The following is a 21,169-nucleotide window of genomic DNA, read 5'->3' as shown; positions in this document are numbered from 1 at the left end:
AAGAGCTTAAACTATAAAGTATGTGCATCATCCCTTCTAGTAAGTGGATCCTAAAGATATAAAGGTATTTGCTTCTTCATTCAGAATAACGCCTTGTCTGCAAGTTAAGAAATGCTGTCCCATTTTAAATGATATTAACTCCTGTTTTAGTACTTCTGGGTTTATCTTAATACAATAAGCTCACCAATTGTGTGCCATCTACCTGTGTTGCCCTACTGTGTGTTTGTTTCTGCAGAATGGTGACAAAAAAAATCTCTGGATGCTGCAAATAAACCGAAAGTTAAGGGTATTAGGTTACTGCACACAAGATAAAGATAGCAACCCCTCTCCCATAGCTCCAGGAACGCACAGTACAGTTATCTTACAGTAAACATTGTAAATGAAGGAAGCTAGACTCTAATAATTGACATCTGTTTTCCCCATGTGCAGCAATGTTTGTCATAGAAATGTTCTCAATCCATTGAAGTGAGTGTGCTTGCTTGTTTGGATTTAAGACAGGTTCTTGATGTATAACGCATATCAGCCTTGGATGCAGCTACCTCAGCCTTCTGGGTGCTGAGATCACAAGCACATATCACTGTTTTGAAAAAAAAAAAAAGAATCTAAGATTTCATTTGCTCCTTGTAGGAGATGATGAATTCCTCCACATTATCACTCTCAGGTTATGAGAAAATGAGCATACAAAGCAGAAAGGTTTGCCTTAATTTCCCAGTAGTTCAATGTATGATGTGCACGTCTAGTTATTCCTGATATGTATATTATTTTTCCTTAAGGAGATCATCTTTCAGGGCATAAAAGCATATCCTTAACACTGATGGTTTTGAAGCCTTTCTCTTTTTCCTTTTTGTCTAATTCTTTTTTTCCTTTTTTATTAAGAATTTTTTAATACAATCTTTTCTCATTTTACATAGCTATCCCCCTTCATACTCCCTCCTGCCCTCCTGCCCTTCTCCCTACCCCCTCATCCACTCTTCAGAAAGGTTAGAGCTTCCCATGGGGAGTCACATCACTTCCAGGCAGAACCAAGGCCCTTCCTGCTCTATCTAGGCTGAGCAAGGTTCCCAGACTCCAGTTCAAGCAGTAGGGATAAATCATGGCCCCACTGCCAGTGGCCCCACAGACTGCCAAAGCCTCACAACTGTCCCCCACATTCAGAAGGCCTAGTTGGGTCCTATGCAGGTTCCCCCACTATCAGTCCAGAGTCAGTGAGCTCCCCTAGCTCAGGTCAGCTGTGTCTGTGGGTATCACCATCATGGTCTTGACCTCTTTTCTGATGTTATTGCTCCTCCCTCTCTTGGACTGGAGATTTAGCTATTATTTTTATATATGTGTGCCATCATTGAGCTTATGTGCACTGTATGCATGCAGGAGCCTGCTGAGGCCAGAAGAGATTGACAGATCCCATTGAACTAGAGTTATAGACAGTTGTTAGCTGTCATATGTGCTGGGAATAAAACACAGGTACTTTGCAAGAGCACCAAATACCCTTAACCACTGAGCTATCTCTCCTGTCATTTGGTCTAATTCTTTTACTCAATATCCCAAGTAGCCTCTAATTGTGTCATATGTACCCCTAATGATGCCTCTGCATTGCCAATTCTATTCTTAATTGCTTGCAAACAAGATTTACAGCTTGCCAATTAAGTACTCAGTTCATTAACTGGGAGGGAATTGCATTTCTCTTTTTAAATATATTTTTAAAAGTTTCATACATACATATAAAAATATACACAATGAAGTACAATTATATTCAGGGAGATTAATCTCACTCTGATAGTTCATTTCAGATTGGTGTATTTTAATTTAATTCTGATCCATTTTTATAAACATATTTTGTTAAACAGGTTCTTCCTTGACATTATTCTGGGAATACATGAAAAATATTTTTAATGTTCTAAAATAAATTTTCAAAGGTATTAATTTCACAATTTCAGATGAATTCATATATGTGTACATATACATGCGCATATAGAGAGAGCTTAAATTATACAGGAGATTTAAAGTATAGAAATGGCTAGAATTTTAAATAACTATGAAAAGGCAAGGCAGAGATTTCATGACTAGCTAGAGGGAAGCAGATTAGAAAGGGCCAGGAAATCTTTTTTCCTCCTAAACTCATGTCTGCTCAGCTGATGGATCCTCCAAATGAAGCCAGGGAGTTCGGCATCTTGAGGCATCCTGCAAGCAGACACCCTGGGTGCTGTTCGCCTCCATAATTGCAGATAATGGCTTGTCGCCTCTCCTTCCACACAAATTAGCTCATCAAGTCACACCCTGAGAACGCCTGACAAAACACTAGACTTCTAGTTGTAAGGATCAGTGAGCCAGCGCCAAATAAATGTGAGTAACAATAAGGAAACAAGAAAGAGATACTTGTGATTCTGGAGAGGGTAGCTTTAGAACTAAGTCGGAGGGGGAATACTGGGGGCTCAAGGGCACAGCAGGGGAAGATGGGAGTCAACCATCAATATGTAGATATGGTCTAGAAACAGGATGTTCTGTGAGCTCACCAGTGCCCCACCATGTCCTCTCGCTCTTTCAAAAGCAATGGCTCGTGTTGGAGAGATGGCTCAGTGGTTAAAGCATCAGCTGCTCTTCCAGAAGACCTGGGTTCAATTCTCAGCACCCACGTGTCGGTTCACAACCATCTGCCACTCCAGTTCCAGAAGATCCAGCACATTTTCTAGCCTCTTTAGGCGCCAGCCACGCGTGTGGTACACAGACACACATTCAGACAAAACACCTGCGGACGCAAAACACAGAAAGATACTTTGATTTTTGTCTATATACATATTAAAATTTAAAGGGGAAAGCAAGAAAAGTCTAACTGTTCAAATTATTCCTTACTGGATGTTCTACATGTCATTTGATCAAGTATTTAACAGATCCTCAAACTGGTGTATGACTAATGACATTTTTACCAAGAAAAGAATTTATTGCTTAGAGAATAACTATTCTTTTATTAATACCTTATGAGCCTTACTTCCCTGCGATAAACAGATACAATTCTTCGTCTCTGTAAAGATCATCGGCCCATGTTTCATAGCTCTTCCTTCCAAATGCCTTCCATTTCAAGAAACTCCTATGCATTTAAAACTGTCCTCCTGCATCTTTGTAAACTCATTGACAAATTTCTGTTTGAATATATCCTGGCGGAACATATTCATGTACCCAAACACTCATGGTGTATGTATGGGCTAACTGGAAATACCAGTTAGAGGCAGTAAGTCTCTACACCTTCACCCTACTCCATACTCCCCCCTCCACCAGCCTCCACTCCATCCACTCCCCATACCCCTTACCTCTGCCCTACTCCTAGCTAGTGCTTCCTGCTAAGTCAATGATCAATCTTGTTGGCTTGACCTTATACAGATATTATTTTATGTAACAAGCATGCTCTTTAAAGTAAAAGTCTCAATAGCACAAAAACAAGAAATTATATCAGAGGCCAGGCTTACTTTACCACTGTTTGTTTATTTTGATGTCTTCTAAGGCAGGGGAGATGGTTTTCTGTTCATTGTCCAGGACACGAATATCTCACAGAAGCCCTTATATTTCTTTTTGTAGATTATTTATAGGTTAAAAGAAAGGTTTCAGCTTTCCTTAAGGCAAGACAAAGAGAAAAACCAGGAGATCCACCTATCACCCATTGCGTTACAGCCAGCACAGTCCGAGGCCAAGACAGCCCACAGCATGGTCCAGCCCGAGCAGGCGCCAAAGGTGCTGAATGTTGTCGTGGACCCTCAAGGTCAATGCACTCCTGAGATTAGAACCGCCACCTCCACCTCTGTCTGCCCTTCTCCCTTCAAAATGAAACCCATAGGACTTCAGGAGAGGTAAGAGCTTTGTCTGAGAGTTCACCTATAGGCTGGTTTTTGTTTTGTTTTGTTCTGAAAAAGTCTCCTTCAGCTACAAAGGGTGAAACTGGAAATGACTGGCCATGGGATAGAATCATTCATAACCAAATGGGCACCAGGAAGTAGGTTTCTAGTCACCCAATGGAGTCTCTGTGCTAAGGAAAACCTTGCAGGTACATATGGTTCTTTGAAGTTTGTGTAGACCCCAACAAAGTCCATCTTCAACAAGGGATGGTTCCTAGCACCATTTACTATGTACTTATCAAGGGCCACTAACCAAACAGAGGTATCTCACTTAATTATCATCAAACATGGTACAAAGCAGTTGATAATAAGTGTAAGACTATTTCTTACAGATGCCCATGTTGTTTGAAGAAATGTAGAAGAAGTCTGTGCCAAAAATGAATTTGTCTTAAGTTTTCTTTCTGTAATTTTACCATGTTAAAGTTAAAGCCTTTCTCTTTATTTAAACAGAAAAGGGGAGGTGATGTGGGAGTACCCTCTGTGTGCTGTGATTACCATTAATGAATAAAGAAACTGCCTTGGCCTGTTGATAGGGCAGAACTTAGGTAGACGGGGAAGACTGGACTGAATGCTGGGAGAAAGAGGGTGAAGTCAGGGGATGCCATGGATCCGCCACCGGAGATAGATGTGCTGAAACTTTGCTGTCAGGCCATGATCTCGTGGTGATGTACAGATTAATAAAAATGAGTTAAATTAAGATGTAAGAGTTAGCCAATAAGAAGCTAGAGCTAATGGGCCAAGCAGTGTTTTAATTAACGCAGTTTCTGTGTGATTATTTCGGTTCTGGGTGACCGGCACGAACAAGCGGCCCTCTCTCCTACATAACCACAACAAGAATTATTTATCAAGATCTATATTTTTGTTACCCTTCTCTGTCTTTGCGATGTATTCATTCAGTTGATATGCTTCCATGTAAAGCAAGTCTATGAAAGAAAACTGGAATATGCAGTGTACATAATGAAGGGTAAATTTTTGTCTTCCTCCAAATATTATTAAACTCTTTTCACAGTGTTCTTAAATAATTCTCTTATTTTTCCAGTGGTGTGTGAAATTGGACATAGAGACTGAGGCGGTAGGATTACCATACGTTTTAGGCCACCCTGAAATATATAGTGAGGTCCAGGTCAGCTTGACTTACAGTATGAGAATCTGCCTTAAAAAGAAAAGAAGATCTAAAAATTATTTTAATGTATTGCTCGTGAATGATCTGACAAGAGAGAAATTTGTTGTGGTGAGCTATGAAAGCCCTTAGCCAACAAACAGTTGATCACACTTTAGAGGAGAGAGCACAATCAAATCATTCCTCCTGTCTCCTCCCACAAAGTGCTATTGCCTTCCTGACAGCTCGTCTTGCACTTGGGTATAGCTAAATGACATTCTCAGAATTGGTCTGGAAATCACTGTGAGAGAGACCTTTTCTCTCGAGGGTAACTTGGAGTCGGGAGAACTGGGCCGTCATTCATTTATCCTTCACTTCCTTCTAAACTAGGAAGGGATGAGCTAGGATTCTCAGCTTCTTTCTTTCCAGGCTCAGGCACTTACAGTGGCTTCAAAGGGAAGCCTTGAGGCACAGAGCCAGTGCGGAGGGCAGAGCCTCAGCAAGGCTCATCCTGGCTGTAGACCATGTAGGGAAGGCACACTAAAGAAGATTTCAAGACAGTAATAAACAGTTTTTTAAAAATCAGGCTAATTTGCTGCCATGCACTACTAATTTTTTTATATAAATTTATTTATTTATTAAAGATTTCTGTCTCTTCCCCGCCACCGCCTCCCATTTCCCTTCCCCTCCCCCAATCAAGTCCATGATTTAAGAAGATAGAGTGTACTCAGGACCGCGAAGGGTGCACCCACACACTGAGACAATGGGGATGTCCTATTGGGAACTCACTAAGGCCAGCTGGCCTGGGTCTGAAAAAGCCTGGGATAAAACCGGACTCGCTGAACACAGCGGACATGCACTACTAATTCTAAGCAAGGTCAGCGTGACCCTTTCCGTGAGAGGAGCTATGGCCGCAGCAATCTTGCTCTTACTTGAATCTCAAGCAGCATCAGGTTAAAGATTCACTTGTTAGTTTGACTGAAGTGCATGTTTGAGAAGGGCGGATACTCAAGTGATATCTTATTCATCTTTGTGATCCACGTGAAATGCTATTTTAAAACAAACAAACAAACAAACAAAAAAACTAGGGCCTAATCTGTATTGAATCTATATTAAATGGATCCCATTTCCCCTGGTCTCTAATGAAACTGAACTCAAAATCTTCATCAAGTCATGTCCCTTTGTGTATTCTGAATCCTAGGAATCTGATAATATCCCCAACCGTCTTACTTCCTCCCTTTTTATGATGTGCCCAAGCCCTGTGGGGATCTGTCACTTTTCCCCTAGGACTCCATTCTTTTCAACTTCATTACCACCGAGGACTTGAGATTTTCCATTTCTCTTAATCAATATCATGCTGACCCTCCTGCCTCAGGTTCTGTCCTTCTGCAATCCATCCCCAGATGTCTCAAACAGTAGTATTCTAAAATACATTTGAATGCCTTTCTTTTTAAATTCCTCAGTATTTCCACTTTTCTTTTTTATTTATTTATTTTTTTTAAATTTATTTATTTATTAAGGATTTCTGCCTCCTCCCCGCCACCGCCTCCCATTTCCCTCCCCCTCCCCCGATCAAGTCCCTCTCCCTCATCAGCTTGAAGAGCAATCAGGGTTCCACTTTTCTTTTTGGAAGAAATTGATTTGATCATTCCTCTGTATAGAATATGACACCCTCTCTGGCCTAACTTTTTGCCAGCCTCTGTCAGACTTTATTTCCTGCTAAGCACCCGCACATACCCATTCTGCTACTGTGGTGTTTTTCCAGGCACTGTACCAAACTCTTTAAAGTCCGTGAAATAGTACTTGCCTGGGCTCTGTCCTTCATTTCCCTGTTTGCTGTTAGAAAGTGCCACCATTGTAGCAAGAATGAATCTGCGTCTACAGATCACGGAAATGAGAATTCTATTTCTCTGTAACCCATACTAAACTTTTGTTCCAACGCCCATCCTGCCATTTACGGCAGAAACTTGATCTCACCCCCATTCTTGTTGACTCAACCTCAGGTCCCCCTTGCTTGGGAATTTCATCTAGATTTTTAGAGGACCTTTTTAATATCAAATATGAGAGTCCCATTTGCCTTGAGCCATCCATCCAAATTGCTACTTGCTAAACTGTCCGTTGCATCCTGTATCCTCCGAGGTTCACTTATGACTGTTGTTCCAGCTCATATCTTCTGTCTGTTCATACAAGCCCCTCTGTTTCTTTGGTGACTGTCACCCATTCCCTCCCTCCTCCTGCCTAGACTTTCTCCAACACACTGTGAGATACGACAATATATTCTCACTGCTGATTTCTACACCTCAAGTGTATATAGGAAACTCTATGCCAAGCACCAGCTACTCTTTCTCGTGGTTCTACCAAGTGTCAAGGTTCCCCTGCGAAAGGTCTCCCATTTCTCCAGGGCTCAGCCATGAAAGACAGTGTCTTGCCAGGACTCCGGCTCCCAAGTCATCCCGACTAGCGCTTCTCCTTTCCCTAAGTCCCTGGACTCTTTCTCTGACTTTGTGAATAAGATTCTCTACTCGTGTTTATTTCCCGTATCCCTTTACCCGGCAGCCAGACATTCAGAGGAGCTCCTCCCCTGAGCACCCGACCTTTAGAACTCAGAAGGCAGAACCCATAGTGCTTTGCCTTCTGCTTTCACATTTCTTCCTACAAGCAATAAAACACCAAGCAGCTTGACAAAGTGAAGACAAGAAAGGTTCAAAGGGGAGGGGAGGGCTGGAAAAGCGGGAAGAAACTTCACCCATCACTTCCTCTTGAATGACTCAGGATCGTTCCTCACAGGCTCTGAGCCTCACCCAGGCAGCCCAACACTAACCCAGGAACTTCTCTCCTGCTACCTTCTGCATTAATCCCAAAACTTACGTGCCTAGACTGCTTACAGAACTCATATGTGTATTGTCAATTTTAGTTCAGTGGCCTGTCACGGCCAATAGACTCAGAACTTCTGGAGGACATATATATTTTTTAGTGGTTGTTTTATCGCTTACATATAGAACGTAATCTCTAGAGAACAGGAGCTCCTAGAAACGAATGAATTTCATGAGTAATTCTCAGGTCAACTCCCAACAGGGAAATACTTTGCTTATCCTGTCAGCCCTTCCTTCCTCTTCTGTTCTCGCTCCTATCTTTCTGTCATAAATCTCTGCCAACATAGTGGATTATGTTAAGAGTGGCAAAATACAATGCCTAGATTGTGTATTACACAGTCAAAAAAAGGTTTTCTGAAATTTCATCCTTAATCCTTAAAGTTTTATGCTTATGTATTCTAATAGTACCTTTTTAAAAAGCCTCATGTTTTATTTCCAGAGCTTGATCCTGACACAAAGTAATTATAGTTGTTTATTTCATAAACATCTAGCTATAAAGTCATGAGATTATAAAGGATGCTTTATTAATCAACAGTCCTCAAAGGCTCTTGGGTTATGCTGTATAAATCTCATCCTTGGTAACAATAGTATAATTTTAGTTATAATTGTAAGTAAAATAAGATAGAAGCTAAATGCACATGCTTATATAAATAGGAAAATATGTAGTAAAAATTATTATAAAGATTAAAAATCTATACAATGTAGGAGTTATAGTAGTTTTTTTCTCTATTCCCAATTATCCACCCCTAAATCCTAGTGATTCTTGCTTCTCCAGCTTTCTCATTATTGATACTCTGCTCACTCACCATGGACCTGGCTTGCATTACTTCATCTTTGAATCTTATAATTATAAAAATGCCATTAGAATTAATATAGTTTATATATCATATAGGCAATATTTTATTTCATCCCTTCTGTCTAGATCTCATTCTTTCCATTTGTTAATTCATAGTATATTCTCTTCAGACTTACCTTCCTAAAACAATATTTATTACTACTTATTATCTTACTATGAGAAAATCCCCCAATCACCTACAGAAAAAGACATCCTTGCTGGGTCCAAGAGATCCTAGACCATTTAATTCAGATTTTTCTCTCCAGATCTGTTTGCTACTGGCCCCAAAACAACACCCTATCCTACCCAGTCTTCTCCCGTTCCTGCCTTCTTCTGGGCCCCGCGTTTCTGCTGGCATCTCAGCCTTTGCTTATTTCTTGTTCCTTTTCTCGCCATCGTCTCCAGTCTCCACAGCACAACATAAAAGTTGCCTTCTCCCGGGGACTGTGCAGCCTATCCATACCCATGGGGCTTTGTGACAACAGTGAACTCACAAACGAACCACTGCCTAGGAATGATTTTTACTGAAGGAATTGTTCAGAAGAGGGCTGAGCTTTGTTCTAGAGTGATGGACCCTGTCCCTAACCAGACTGTAAGGATTGTAACCACTTACTGCAGATCTAGGTTCTGTGTCCTCTCCACCCTCCATGGTTCCTGTCATCCCAGTACATAGTAGACACTCGGAAAAATTATAGAGTTAATTAGTTTCCCTTTGCATAGGGACATCTCATATTTCTAAGGAAATTTCCCTAAGAGCAGGTAGACTAATGATATGGTGCACAGCCAAGTCTCTGTCATTTATGACTTAAATAACTCAACAGATTAAGTCTTCTGTGGTATAGCTCTCCCTAGCCACAAAACAATGTCTGTTCCACCTTACTTCAAAGGGTATTGTAAAATTAACAACTCAGATGAAATGGCACAGTGACTTTGAGAAGGAAAAGGAAATCTAAAATTACTTTGTGTTTATCCTCTGGTTCTACTTCACAAGTCCGTATGCACCGGTTGCTTATATTTTTGAATTTAGGAAGTTGGATTTTTTTCACAACACTGACACATATCCCCTGCAGGATAATATCAATATTAACTGTCAATATATTTATATCTACATAATTTCTAAATTTGCATTTAAAATTGGGCCATTAAATATTAAATTATCAAACTATGAGTCAATAGTTGTCGAACAGAAGAACTCACTTGTCACGGTGAGTCAGGGATTAGATGATTTGAGTGCTTTTTAAGTCCTACACAGCTAACTTTAGAGTCTGTAATGGGCAAACAAGCCTGGGCCTTGCTCCTATGACAGCTAACCAATAGAACGATAACCACATAGCTGTGCAGCAAGAGGCCCCGTTGGTTTTATTTTTCCCTCCTCTTTCTTCCCATGCCTGTCCTCCCCTAATCCTCCCTTTAAGCCTCTCAAGGAAATTGCATACAGGTTCAATTCCAAGTTTCCAGGAAACAAGGGACCCTATACAGAGCCTAGATAGAAAGTACATTCTCCCCCCGCCCCCGCCCCCCGAGGGAAGATGAGAACCACACATCTGAAGGTCCTGGAGATTGCCCCCTTTGGGCTGCTGCATAACTAAAGGTCAGGTCTTAGTACAGAAAATCAACAGACAAATTGGTGTGTTCGCTTTATGTCTCCATTTTTACCTCTTGGTTTTCTATTAGGGTAAAACCTGAGCAAGGGGAGTTAGACAACTATAGAAGAAGTGCTCTCACTTGTAACTTAGCCTGCCTATGACCAGTTAGTAGACCAGCAAGCAAGCCTATGTCATTCTTCTCTCAAGCTAAAGCTGCCACAGGGTAGAGGTACTTTGTAGCTTTCTGTAAGCATACTATAGTATGGTTTATTTGCCTTGCATAAGTGATGGGCCATCTTAGAATCATATTGTCTTAGAATTTCAACCAAGCTAATCCTTGAAGAGTCCTGTCAAAGCCACAATTATGTCTGCAATAACAGGAACAGTGAAAAATAGGCCGACCTTACCAATAAAATGGCCTCTGTTCTTCTCACAAACTCAAGCCCAGCACTTTTGTACAGTTATGATTTCCTCCTGGGAAGGACAAATGCCCTGGTTTCTGGTCCTTTCTTTCTCTGGTGGATATGTTTTGGTACTTGAAGAATTTTAACTTTGAAAGAATGAAATCCTTCTTCCATTGGACTCCCTCCAGGAGATATGAATAAAGATCATGACTGAATAAATGTCTGGAAATAAATTGTATTAAAATCTCCAGAAATTAAACCCTGCATTCTCTAAATAAACTCCCTCATGATAGCATCGTCCACTCCTGTGTTTCCTATCCAATGACGGTGGGATCCCAAATCGGCTCTGAAGTGGTAGGTAAGGTTTTATGAAGCTTAACTCGAGGCACAGATTCTTGTCCATTTGATTTCTGGACAGGATGCTCTAAGGAGAAGCCCTGGAGGAAAGTGGAGAAGTAGAACAGGGACAGAGACAAGCGAAAGAGAACTGGCTCACACCCTCACTCTGACCCCACAGGGAGCCCAGGATCACCCATGGTAGCTCATGAACAGTTTTCCCACCTTTAGGAAAATGAGCTAGGCGCCCGTTCCCTCAGTCCACTATCCATTGAAGGATACTTGAGGATATAACTTCCTAGTCACCCGCTGTCATCTGAGGGTGGTTCTCCAGAAAGTGGCACCAAATGTCATTAACTGTCAGTGTCCCTAGAATGATGGGAAAGATAAGGCAACGTCAGCAGCATCACTGTCTTGGCCAATGGCTGCCCTGCTCTTGACAGCACAGTCAAGTTCATCCTCCAGGTTTCTTTGATCTTTCCAGGTCGTTACACATGTTCTGCATGGTCTCCTTCAAATAAACACCCTTTGTCCTCTCCGAGTGTATGCGCCATTGAGCACAAGCTGCCAGCCTGACTCATTTGCTTTACCTGGCAATATAAGAGATCCTAGCACAACACAAAGCAAAACACACAGAGAACTTGGAAGACTTCCAAGTCCTTTATATTGCAGTATTTCAGTTTATCCTCACAGAAGAAATGTCCTCGGGTGTTTAAGTTATTGGCAAAGTAATTAATAGTAAGTTTCTGGGCTATGAGGGGGCAAATATAATGAAGAGCAAGCATCATGAGCCCAGACAAGCACCTTTTGGGAAAATAAGCCAGATTTAACACTATACTCATGGAAATAAATTGGAAACACTGTAGTGGGTAAACAGGTATATTACATATCGTCACACTGTTGTTTCTCTTATCGAAATTTCCACTAAGTTTTCAGAGCCTTTTTCAGATTTTTTTTAACTAGGAAAATGTAATTTTGTGAAGCAGACTCAAATCGCACAAGGTAGCAAGCCACTGTTTGCCTGGAAGCTTGCTGTCGGTGCCAGCTTTCCTGTCTTATCTGGTCTTTCTCACTCTGGAGTCCAGATGCACATCTGGCATAAAGGACAGATGATGGGGATATAAGCACAGGAGAGAGGCTGCAGTGAGAGGCGATTTGAGGCAATGATAAAGAAAACTCATGTCCAAAACTACACTCAAAGCACATTGGGTAAGCAAGGCAGGGCGTGTCTCTACTTTGTCCAGATGGTCTGGGTTTGCGTGCGGTGAACAGAGGAGTGGAAAGGACATCAGAGAAGGTGTGTTGGTGCCCCTCCACCTAGCAGCTGTCATTGCTGTTGGAACAGGCAATTACTGGCAGCTGACCTAGGCTCAGGACATTGACCCTCCCCAGGTCAGCCTTAATGTACACTCTTAATGTAGTATCTCATAGGATCTTCCCAGCATCCCTTGAGGCATAGTAATGAGGGCATCCCTTGTCCTTTCTTGCAAGTGAGCTTACCTGGAGAGACTAGATCGCATGCCTAGTATCACAGAGAAATAAAAGTAGACTAGAAGTTTACACCTAAAGATTCAGACTGCAAATTTGCCACTTGGCCATCTATCCCATGCCCTCCTAGATGACACAGGTGATGCTATTTGAACTTTAGGTAGCTTTTCATATCATAACCTTCTGAAAGTTATTTTAAGGGGATACCCAGAAATGTGGGGAGCATTGGGAACACATGTAAGTTCTCGCTAACAATAAATCGCAAACTATTTTCCTATTTATTTGTCTGATAAACATAATGCATAACTATGAGGTGAGAGTCAAGGCTCTGGACGTTTAGAATCGATTTTTAAAAACATTCCTGTGTTCCCTTTTAATATACTTTAAAAACTATAGGGACTAAGAAAATGGTGGGAAAAAAATGTTGAGCTTTTGGGTCAAGGCAAATCATGAACAAGATGTAACAGTATTCAACCCAAGATATGACCGTGGCAGCATATTCAAACCCAGGAGAATAAAGAAGCCAAGGTTTTAGGTAGGCGTGAGATAGAAAAGTATAGGTAGATTTAGGGGACTGGGTTGGTGAGCAAACCCAGGGTCTCATACATGTTCAGCAAATGCTCTACCACTTAGCTACAAGCCCAACCCAAATACGTATTTTATGAACATTAAAAAATAAGTTTGGCTAAATCCGCCCCCATCCTTTACTTGCAAGCGTGTCCTCTCTGAAGGCAATGCCTGAAGTGTGTGAGCCTTTGTGGCCTGGTGACCCGCAGGTTTAGGACTGGACTCTGTCAGACATCACTATGACTGCTCCCTTTCTCCTTCTCCTTCCCTTTCCCACTGCTGGTACCCTGAAACCTGCCAGAGTAGGTCCCAGTGAGCACAGTGTCTGCTTGGGTTTGCTACCAGTCCACCCAGCTCACAGACTTGCCTTGTGAAACTCATTAGAAAGGACCTTCAGCCCTTTCCCCACACCTGACCTCCATGTCCTGTCTGAGAACATGCTGGGATCCATTTCCACGCCCACCATGAAGGGGCCAAATCCCATCACCCTGGGGACCTCCCTGGCCGTTCAGAGTATGACCTATTTTCTTTTTTAGAAAGAGAATTCAGTGTACTTCCTACATACTGTATAAATCTGAAGTTTATTTAAGAGTTTCTTTTAATTATGTATGCGCATGGAGGTGACACATTTGGATGCCTATGTTCATGCCCTAGGAGGCCAGAGGTACCTGGTCACCTAGAGGAGGAGTCACAGACAATAAAAGTCACTCAAGGCTGGGAACTGAACTCTGGTCCCCTGAAAGAACAACAAAGAATAACGCATGCTCTTAACGACTGAGCCTCGTCTCCAGCCCAAGGCAGCCATTCTAGAATGTTCTTGTCATCCTGACTCTGAAGAGCAAATACAATGGTATCGTTTTTGATTCTCCTGTTCACTGGTTGCTTTGCTCAACAACCCACCAAGAGCTTTGCTTTGGAGAGTGTTCTAGAAAAGGAGCCGCCCTTCTTTGCTTGGGGACCACACTCCAGATCTCGATGTACAAGTTGACAGAATTAGGCGAAGCAGCCTGTTTTATAAGATCCATTTTAATCAGGGCAGGCCCCGGCAGTTCCCAGGGAAAGCCTGCCTTCCTATTTTGAGAAACCAGCTCTGAGTCGTAGATACTGTGTCAGGTTTCGCCCACGGTGCTGTCTGAAACGCATCGCACCGCTGAGAATACAGTTTTGCATCTCACAGACCCCCTGAATATTGTGTTTCTTTGGAGGGAGGCACCATCATGCTCTCCTTATATTTCCCAGGACCTCTGCATAACAGAACCCTGAAAAATGGCGCATCACCAAAGACAAGCTACTTGAGCAAACTTTAGTTTAAAATTGATTTTTTTTCCCTTGTGAGTATACTACAAATGAAAGTGCTGCTCCCTGTTAGCAAGGTCTCCTAATCCTGGCTAGGGAAAGGTGGGGGCGGGGCCTTATAACCGTTTGGGGGCAGGGAGGACTCTGTTCTCAGATCAGTTTCTCTTGGCTAGGGCCAAACTCATCTGACTACAGAATAGAGAAACAGTGCCATCTAGTGGAAGACGGCGTATTGACTCATTTGTCACCTAATCCTGCAGAAAATTAAATTTTACTTTATTTATTTCTATTATTGAAAATAGTTTTTCCCCATCCAATATATCATGGTTATGGTTTCTTTCCCTCTGTTCCTCCAAGTTTCTCTTCACCTCCCTTCCATCCGGGTCCACTCCCTTTCCGTCTCTTGCAAAGGACCTGTCAGATAAAACTTAATTGACTAATGAATTATGAGAGGCTACCACCAAAGATGCCATTGAGTTCCATTATGTGCTGGTCATCTTCTGTTTGGCAGGAGGCCTACCCTTAAAAGTGACGTGTTTCCCTAGTGAGATGCCCTTGGAGAAAACTAATTTTTTTATTGAAGTGATTATCAGTTAGACATAGCTTCTGGGCTAGGGATGGGAGGGAGTGTGTCTGCCTCTCCTTTCAGCTCTTGGAAGGACCCCATATGGTAAAGACCCCTGGGAAGAAAAAAAAGCCCTGTACCTGCCGCCACCGCCTCTGTGAATTTATATGTCTCTTGGTCATGCTGTATTTACCAGGCTTCGTTTGGTTGCTGTCCTCCATTTTCTCTGCCTCCTCTTCCATGGGGATCCCTGAGCCCAGAGGGGAGGCATTGGATGGAGGCAGCCACTTAGGGCTGAGTGTTCCAAGGTCTCTCACTCTCTGAGTTTGTCTGGCTGTGTTCAACCAACTCTTAAGCAAGAGATCTTTATCGTCTTGGTATGGTGACGGTGGTTTTTTCTACTATGAGGGTCCTATAGACGAGTCTAAATCAACTCCTTAAAACCATAGTTTAGAGTACAACACTTCACCTCTAGATATATGCTCCATACATCAATGTCCACGCCCACCTCAGCAAGGTACTGGGGGCAGAGTGTTAGACCTAGTTCCTAGCCCAGCCAAAAATTATAGAAAAGAGGTTTCTGTGCCAAACCACTTGTAGTAAAGTGAATTTGTTTTTTGGGTAAATTAGTAAGAGTTAAAAGGTATATGTACACTTTAAGGCACTGAACATATGCAAAGGGAGAAAGACAGAGCCGAGGTTTTTAGTTTGGGTTTTCTCGGGAGGGGGGGTGCGGTATGTTTTGTTTTTTATTATTGTTTGTTGATTTTTCTGTTTGCTTTTTGATTTGAACAAACTCAACTTAGGAGTTTGTTTAATAGATATTTTGGAAGCATATACAAAGAGATATACACATAATGATTACTTCCCCTGTCATGAACATAAAGTCTTTGAGATCAGTGAAGGAATGAGAAATATCTTTACTAAATATGACTTAAGAATTGTTGATCTTAAGGCTCTCCCAGTGGCTTAGGGAAACCTAGGTTTTCTAATTTTGAATTTAAATGTGTTCTTCTGTGTGTGACCTCTAGGTGGCACACCGAAGCAACTGTATCTGTGGAAATAAAGGCCCCTTGGTGACAGCTGTCCCAAGACTGGTTTTACACAGCATCTGCAACAGTGGTTCTCAACCTTCCAAATGCTGTGACCCCTTTGATGCCGTTAGTTCCCCATGGTGTGGTGACCTCAACCGTAACATTATTTTTGTTATCATTTCACAACTATAATTTTGCGACCTTTATGAATTGTAAGGCATTTTTTTTTTTTTGTTTTGAGGTAGGGGTTTGCCACAGGTCAAGAGCCACAGGATGAGAATCTCCAGTTCTAGTGTTCAGACTCGTGAAACGTGGGGAGGGCGGCCTCAAGAAACCCTTCGCACGCTGTAATTCCAGTCCTCCCTGGATTACCATGTTTTATTTGTGGTGCCAGTACTTTAACAACCTCAAGGTGGCTGTTTATACACAAAATCAGATTGTCTCACCGTGTGAAGAACTTCAAGATCCTAAGAACGAATCCAATAATGACGACACAGCTTCCATGTGCTTATAGTTTTCATCTGTTTCTCCAAAGCCGTTACTCCTCGTAGAACACAGAATTGTATAATTTATTCAACTAGTTGGTAAGCTTCCTTGGGCTGGAAGCCATCCGCCCACTGTTTAGCTATGCCCACGCTCTTTCTGAATCTTGCACCTGCCCGATACACACTGGCCTTCCCGAAATGCATTGCCCCTCCCTGCCCTCACTAGCTGCTGCCATCGCTCAGTGTGCCGGGTGTAGTGGCGGTATGGAAGCAGGTGGCTCTATTTTGGAACTCAGTGCTTTGCTAGGTGTATGTCATATACCTATAACCTCAGTATGTAGAAGGTGAAGGCAGCAGGATCAGGAGTTCAAGGCCAGTCTTGGCCTCCATGGTGAGTTACAGACCAGCTAGGCTATCATGGACCTTGCCTCAGACAAAGCAAAGCAACAAAAGCCTTGTCACTTCTTGAAAATGCATCGTTATAGGGTTGGGATGTATAGCATAGCCATTTCCAAGCCTATCCTAATACAGCAGCTGAGAGAAACTTTGTAAGCTCTCTGTGTAGACAGAATCTTAAAGCCTAGATGGAGTTTATAGAAAGATATTATAGACTCCGACCCAGGAATTTACCCTCAGTAGGTCTGGGGGACTATCTGGGAAGAAGAGGCAGAATCCATGGAGACATCTCTACACTGTCTGCCCTCAGTGCTCAGGGGTTCCACACGTGGGGATTCAATCAAGTGCAGGTAAACATGTGTGGAGGAAGAAAGAATTGCATCTATGCCAAACATGCACAGATGTTTTTATTGCTCCCTCCCCCAATTAAACACTGCAACAATTCCCATGGTGCTCACATCGTACTGGTGTCATAACCAAATGAACGCTGACTTGACCCATACAGAAGGAGGCCTGTGGGTCTGTGCAAGGGCAGCACTTTTTCGCTAAATGCACTGGTCTCCTGACAGGTTAGGTAGCTACTTGGATCCTGGAACCAATCCCTTGTAGAGACTAAGGGATGATTATGCACATGCATAAATACACACACAGTGTATTTAAACACATCCATCAAAACCTATATTTACATATATACATGTTTAAATGCCTGTGTGTATACATTTGGATTGCTATACATTTATATTTCTCAGGTGTTCTGTATTTAAGTGATTCTCTTTGGGAACTGTGGTCTCAGCGATCCTGGACCAAGCCACTGAAAGGGTCCTCTAACTACATGGTGATGACAGAACCCTGGCATAAAGGCTGTAGTCGAGACCCTACCAGAAGCCCAGCTTCTGTTAACTCAGACATTGTCAATCTGAAGATCTTTGCGTGACTTTTACAACCCCGACTGTCTATGCCCCACAGTGCCTCAGTGGTCCTTATCTACACTGTTGTTCTGGGTTCCTGGAGCTGACTTTATTACTGAAATTATTAGGATATTATCTGGATGCTGAGTGTTTAGGGACAAGGAGCTGAGACGAAGGTGTTAATGGTGGGAGCCCGCTGTTCGGTGTTATTCAGCATGAGGGAGACACATTCACTGTGGATCACATCTTGCCCTAATCCAGTACCTTGCAGCTCTGTGTCCAGGGGCCATAGGGAAAAGTGGGCGCAGACTCCTCTGGGTCCTGCACCCTTACTGTGAGCTCAGCTCTGAAAACACTTGCTCTCCTAATTAGCATGTCAGATTTCCTTTTCTTTCTTAACTGAGAAGTCCAGATTTAAAAAGCGTTTAGAAACCCATGCGTCCTCAGCTGGGCTGATCCAGATGAACTCCAGCAAGAACGAACACCATTTTGGGTACAGTAGGGACAGTTGACGGGACATTCAAAGTCATTAGTATTTTGTCTTCAAAGAGTTCAGCCCCAATCAGTAACTCAGCAACCTGATTTTTTCCACAGTCTAAAGTATTTGACAACAAAAGTCTAAGATCTTAATTCATCGGGAAAAGGTTAGGTTTCCTGACTGAAATATCACTCCTGTTCCTAGATTGGAAGGATAATTTTATTCCATTGTGCCTTGTTTATTCTTAGTACAACTTGTGTGGATTGTTTTTAGGATCATGTCAGGGTAATTGTTCAGAACTGAGCTACTGGCCAGCCCAAGAACCCTCTCCTGGGAATAGCTTGGCTCAAACATACAAAAAGGGTTCTCGTCTTTTCAAAAGTATTTCTTCTTAAACATAAAGATATGTGGGCAATAGCAATAAACAAGTCAGTGGCAGTCTTGTGTGCTTTTAGTGTCTAGTTAGATGGCAAAGGATCATGCCCTTTGGCTCTGTCTCCCTGGGTTATTTTATGATGGGATGGCGCAGAATATAAAGTGTCCTACTTTTTCTGGGAGGTGCATTCTTATCATGGCCATGACACAGTATAAAATACTGGTAAACAGGGCCATCAATGTTTTCACCAGCCTTTATTCACCTAAAAAAATAAACTCTCGAAGTATTATATTCTTACTGCAGAAACCTTAAAAGTATATTTTTGCACCACTCAAAACAGAGCCAGGCACAGACCTTCACATGTGTAGTCTTAGCTACGCTGGAGGCTGGGGCAGGAGGAGCTCACGACCCCACAAGTTCACAACCAGCCTGAAGAGTGCAGTGAGACCTGTCTCAAACGTTAGAAAGGAAATTATTTCATAGCCAGCCTCACCATGGGACTCACACCTTCCCTCACCAATTACCGGTTATACACACTCTCCAGACTGCGTAGATATCCACCCATCATGTCTGCCGTCGTGGCTGGCCACTTCTGCTGTGGCACTGGTGGCAGAAACATTGGGATTCAGGCAGCAGCGGGAGCAGAGTTAAGTACCTGGCATCACCCTGAAGGTGCCTTGGTAACAGAATGAGGAGTGTAAATGAGAAACCAGCCAGCAGTTGGAAAAGCATCTGTTCTTCGTGCTGGCTGCTGATCTCAGGGCTCTACATTAATTGTGTCAATCAACCCTAGGACAATCTAAAGAACTTCAGCTGTCGCTCCACGCTATCCATCTTCACCTGCATCTTCAGGTTCCAACAATGCAGATGCAAACTGTTTTAACTGCATCTTTACGGAGCACTCGCGGGTTGTTGGGTTGTGCTTTAGTGATACAGCCTGACAACTATGTCCCGAAAGCTTACATCACATTAGGTGTGACAGGCAATCCCCAAGGGATTTAAAGACGGAGAAGGTTCCATGACACTCTCACGCCATTTGAAGCAGGGCCCCGGGCAGGTGCAGATTTTTATGTCTTTGGGAGATACGGGGGCCAGTTCCTCACGGATTCTGAGGGACAGCTATAGCTCTAAAGAGCTGTCTCCTCGCTCTATAGAGGAGAAATCTAATTTCTAATCAGAATTTGCGGCTCTAAGCAGCAGTTCAATTTGAACCCCAGGCGGTCACACCCAGAGTCTGCCCTTATGCTGTTGCCAAGCTTTGTACGTTCTGAAAAACAATGTGGAGAACGTTCTGTAATTTATGCATACTTATAAATGAAGTATGAAAATCATTCCAAACTGGGAAGAGCAGAAAATCATAGGTTTTACTTTTAAAAAACACCTCTCATCAAAACGTAGTCACCTTTAACTAGTCTCAAACTTTTCAAGAAAGTTTATTTTGCAAACCATTTTTGCTTTCCTATTTAACGATCCCACAACAATCTGAGTGTATCTCTTTGTCCAGTCGCCTAATTTTAGGGCGTCCCTCTGTGTGAATCATAAAAACAAAAATAAGGTACAAATCAATTACGCTACTTCGTACACTATAATTCTGTTCATAGATGTGACCATTGTGCAATGAATATTTCAAATGGATGAATAAGGAAACAGGGAATAAAATTTCAGAAGCCAATCCACCCTGAAAGCAGACAGAATTGGATTGGGCCGGCATATACCGCTTTAGGAATACTAACATTTTTTAAAAAATATTTATTTATTATGTATACAATATTCTGTCTGTGTGTCTGCCTGCAGGCCAGAAGAGGGCGCCAGATCTCATTACAGATGGTTGTGAGCCACCCTGTGGTTGCTGGGAATTGAACTCAGGACCTTTGGAAGAGCAGGCAATGCTCTTAACCTCTGAGCCATCTCTCCAGCCCAGGAATACTAACTTTTTAATCACAAGTTTTCTGTCCACCAGTTTAGTTTCACCCTTACAACCAGAAAGATGCAGAAGGGGGAACTATTCAGAGCCATGAAGGATGAACACAAATACGGTATAATGACATATATGCAGAAAATGTCATAATGACGTGCATTGTTTTGTTCATTAACTAAAAGAAATAATTTTTAAGAATCTTTTAACACATGTTATAGCAGCTAAATAGATAAGAAAATTTATAAATAAACAGAAAAGCAAATATTGATTAAAATTCTTTTATCTCAGATAATCACATATATGCCAAAGCTTATTTTCCAACTCACAGTAGCAATACTTACTGTATATTTAATTTGTAGGGAAAATCCATTTTTCAGAGCACAGAACAAAAGCTCTAAAAATCACTGCAGTATATCAGTAAAGTTTTGGGGTTTATTTGTTGTTTTTTTTAAGACAAGGAAATGAGGAGTCTTTCAAAATAAATGATACCCACATATATTAGTTTGTGTCCTTTTTTATGGTTTCCAACTGCCAAAAATAGGAGAGACTGGAAGAAAATTGATCTACTTTACAAGTAAAGGAGGTTTTGAAAAATTGCTCTCAAAAGTTATCTCACGCGTTTTTCTTCTCAGGCCTTGGAACTG

The 21,169-nt window shown here is 42.1% G+C and overlaps 1 protein-coding gene across 3 annotated transcripts in view; it reads left to right on the top strand.

Annotated features, from left to right (window-relative positions):
• Positions 1-21,169, top strand: part of Ptprr (protein tyrosine phosphatase, receptor type R) — a 232,128-nt gene that overhangs the window by 146,608 nt on the left and 64,351 nt on the right. For all 3 annotated transcript variants that reach the window (XM_005358044.2, XM_005358045.2, XM_013350387.2), the window contains one exon: positions 3,568-3,836. In XM_005358044.2, coding sequence (XP_005358101.1) covers positions 3,568-3,836 — 269 coding nt within the window. The remainder of the gene's footprint in view (positions 1-3,567; positions 3,837-21,169) is intronic.

Source organism: Microtus ochrogaster, chromosome 24, assembly GCF_000317375.1.
Source record: "Microtus ochrogaster isolate Prairie Vole_2 chromosome 24, MicOch1.0, whole genome shotgun sequence".
In the NCBI taxonomy this organism is placed as follows: Eukaryota; Metazoa; Chordata; class Mammalia; order Rodentia; family Cricetidae; genus Microtus; species Microtus ochrogaster.
The sequence above is the reverse complement of the archived record's forward strand: the minus strand, read 5'-3'. Positions and strand labels throughout refer to the sequence as shown.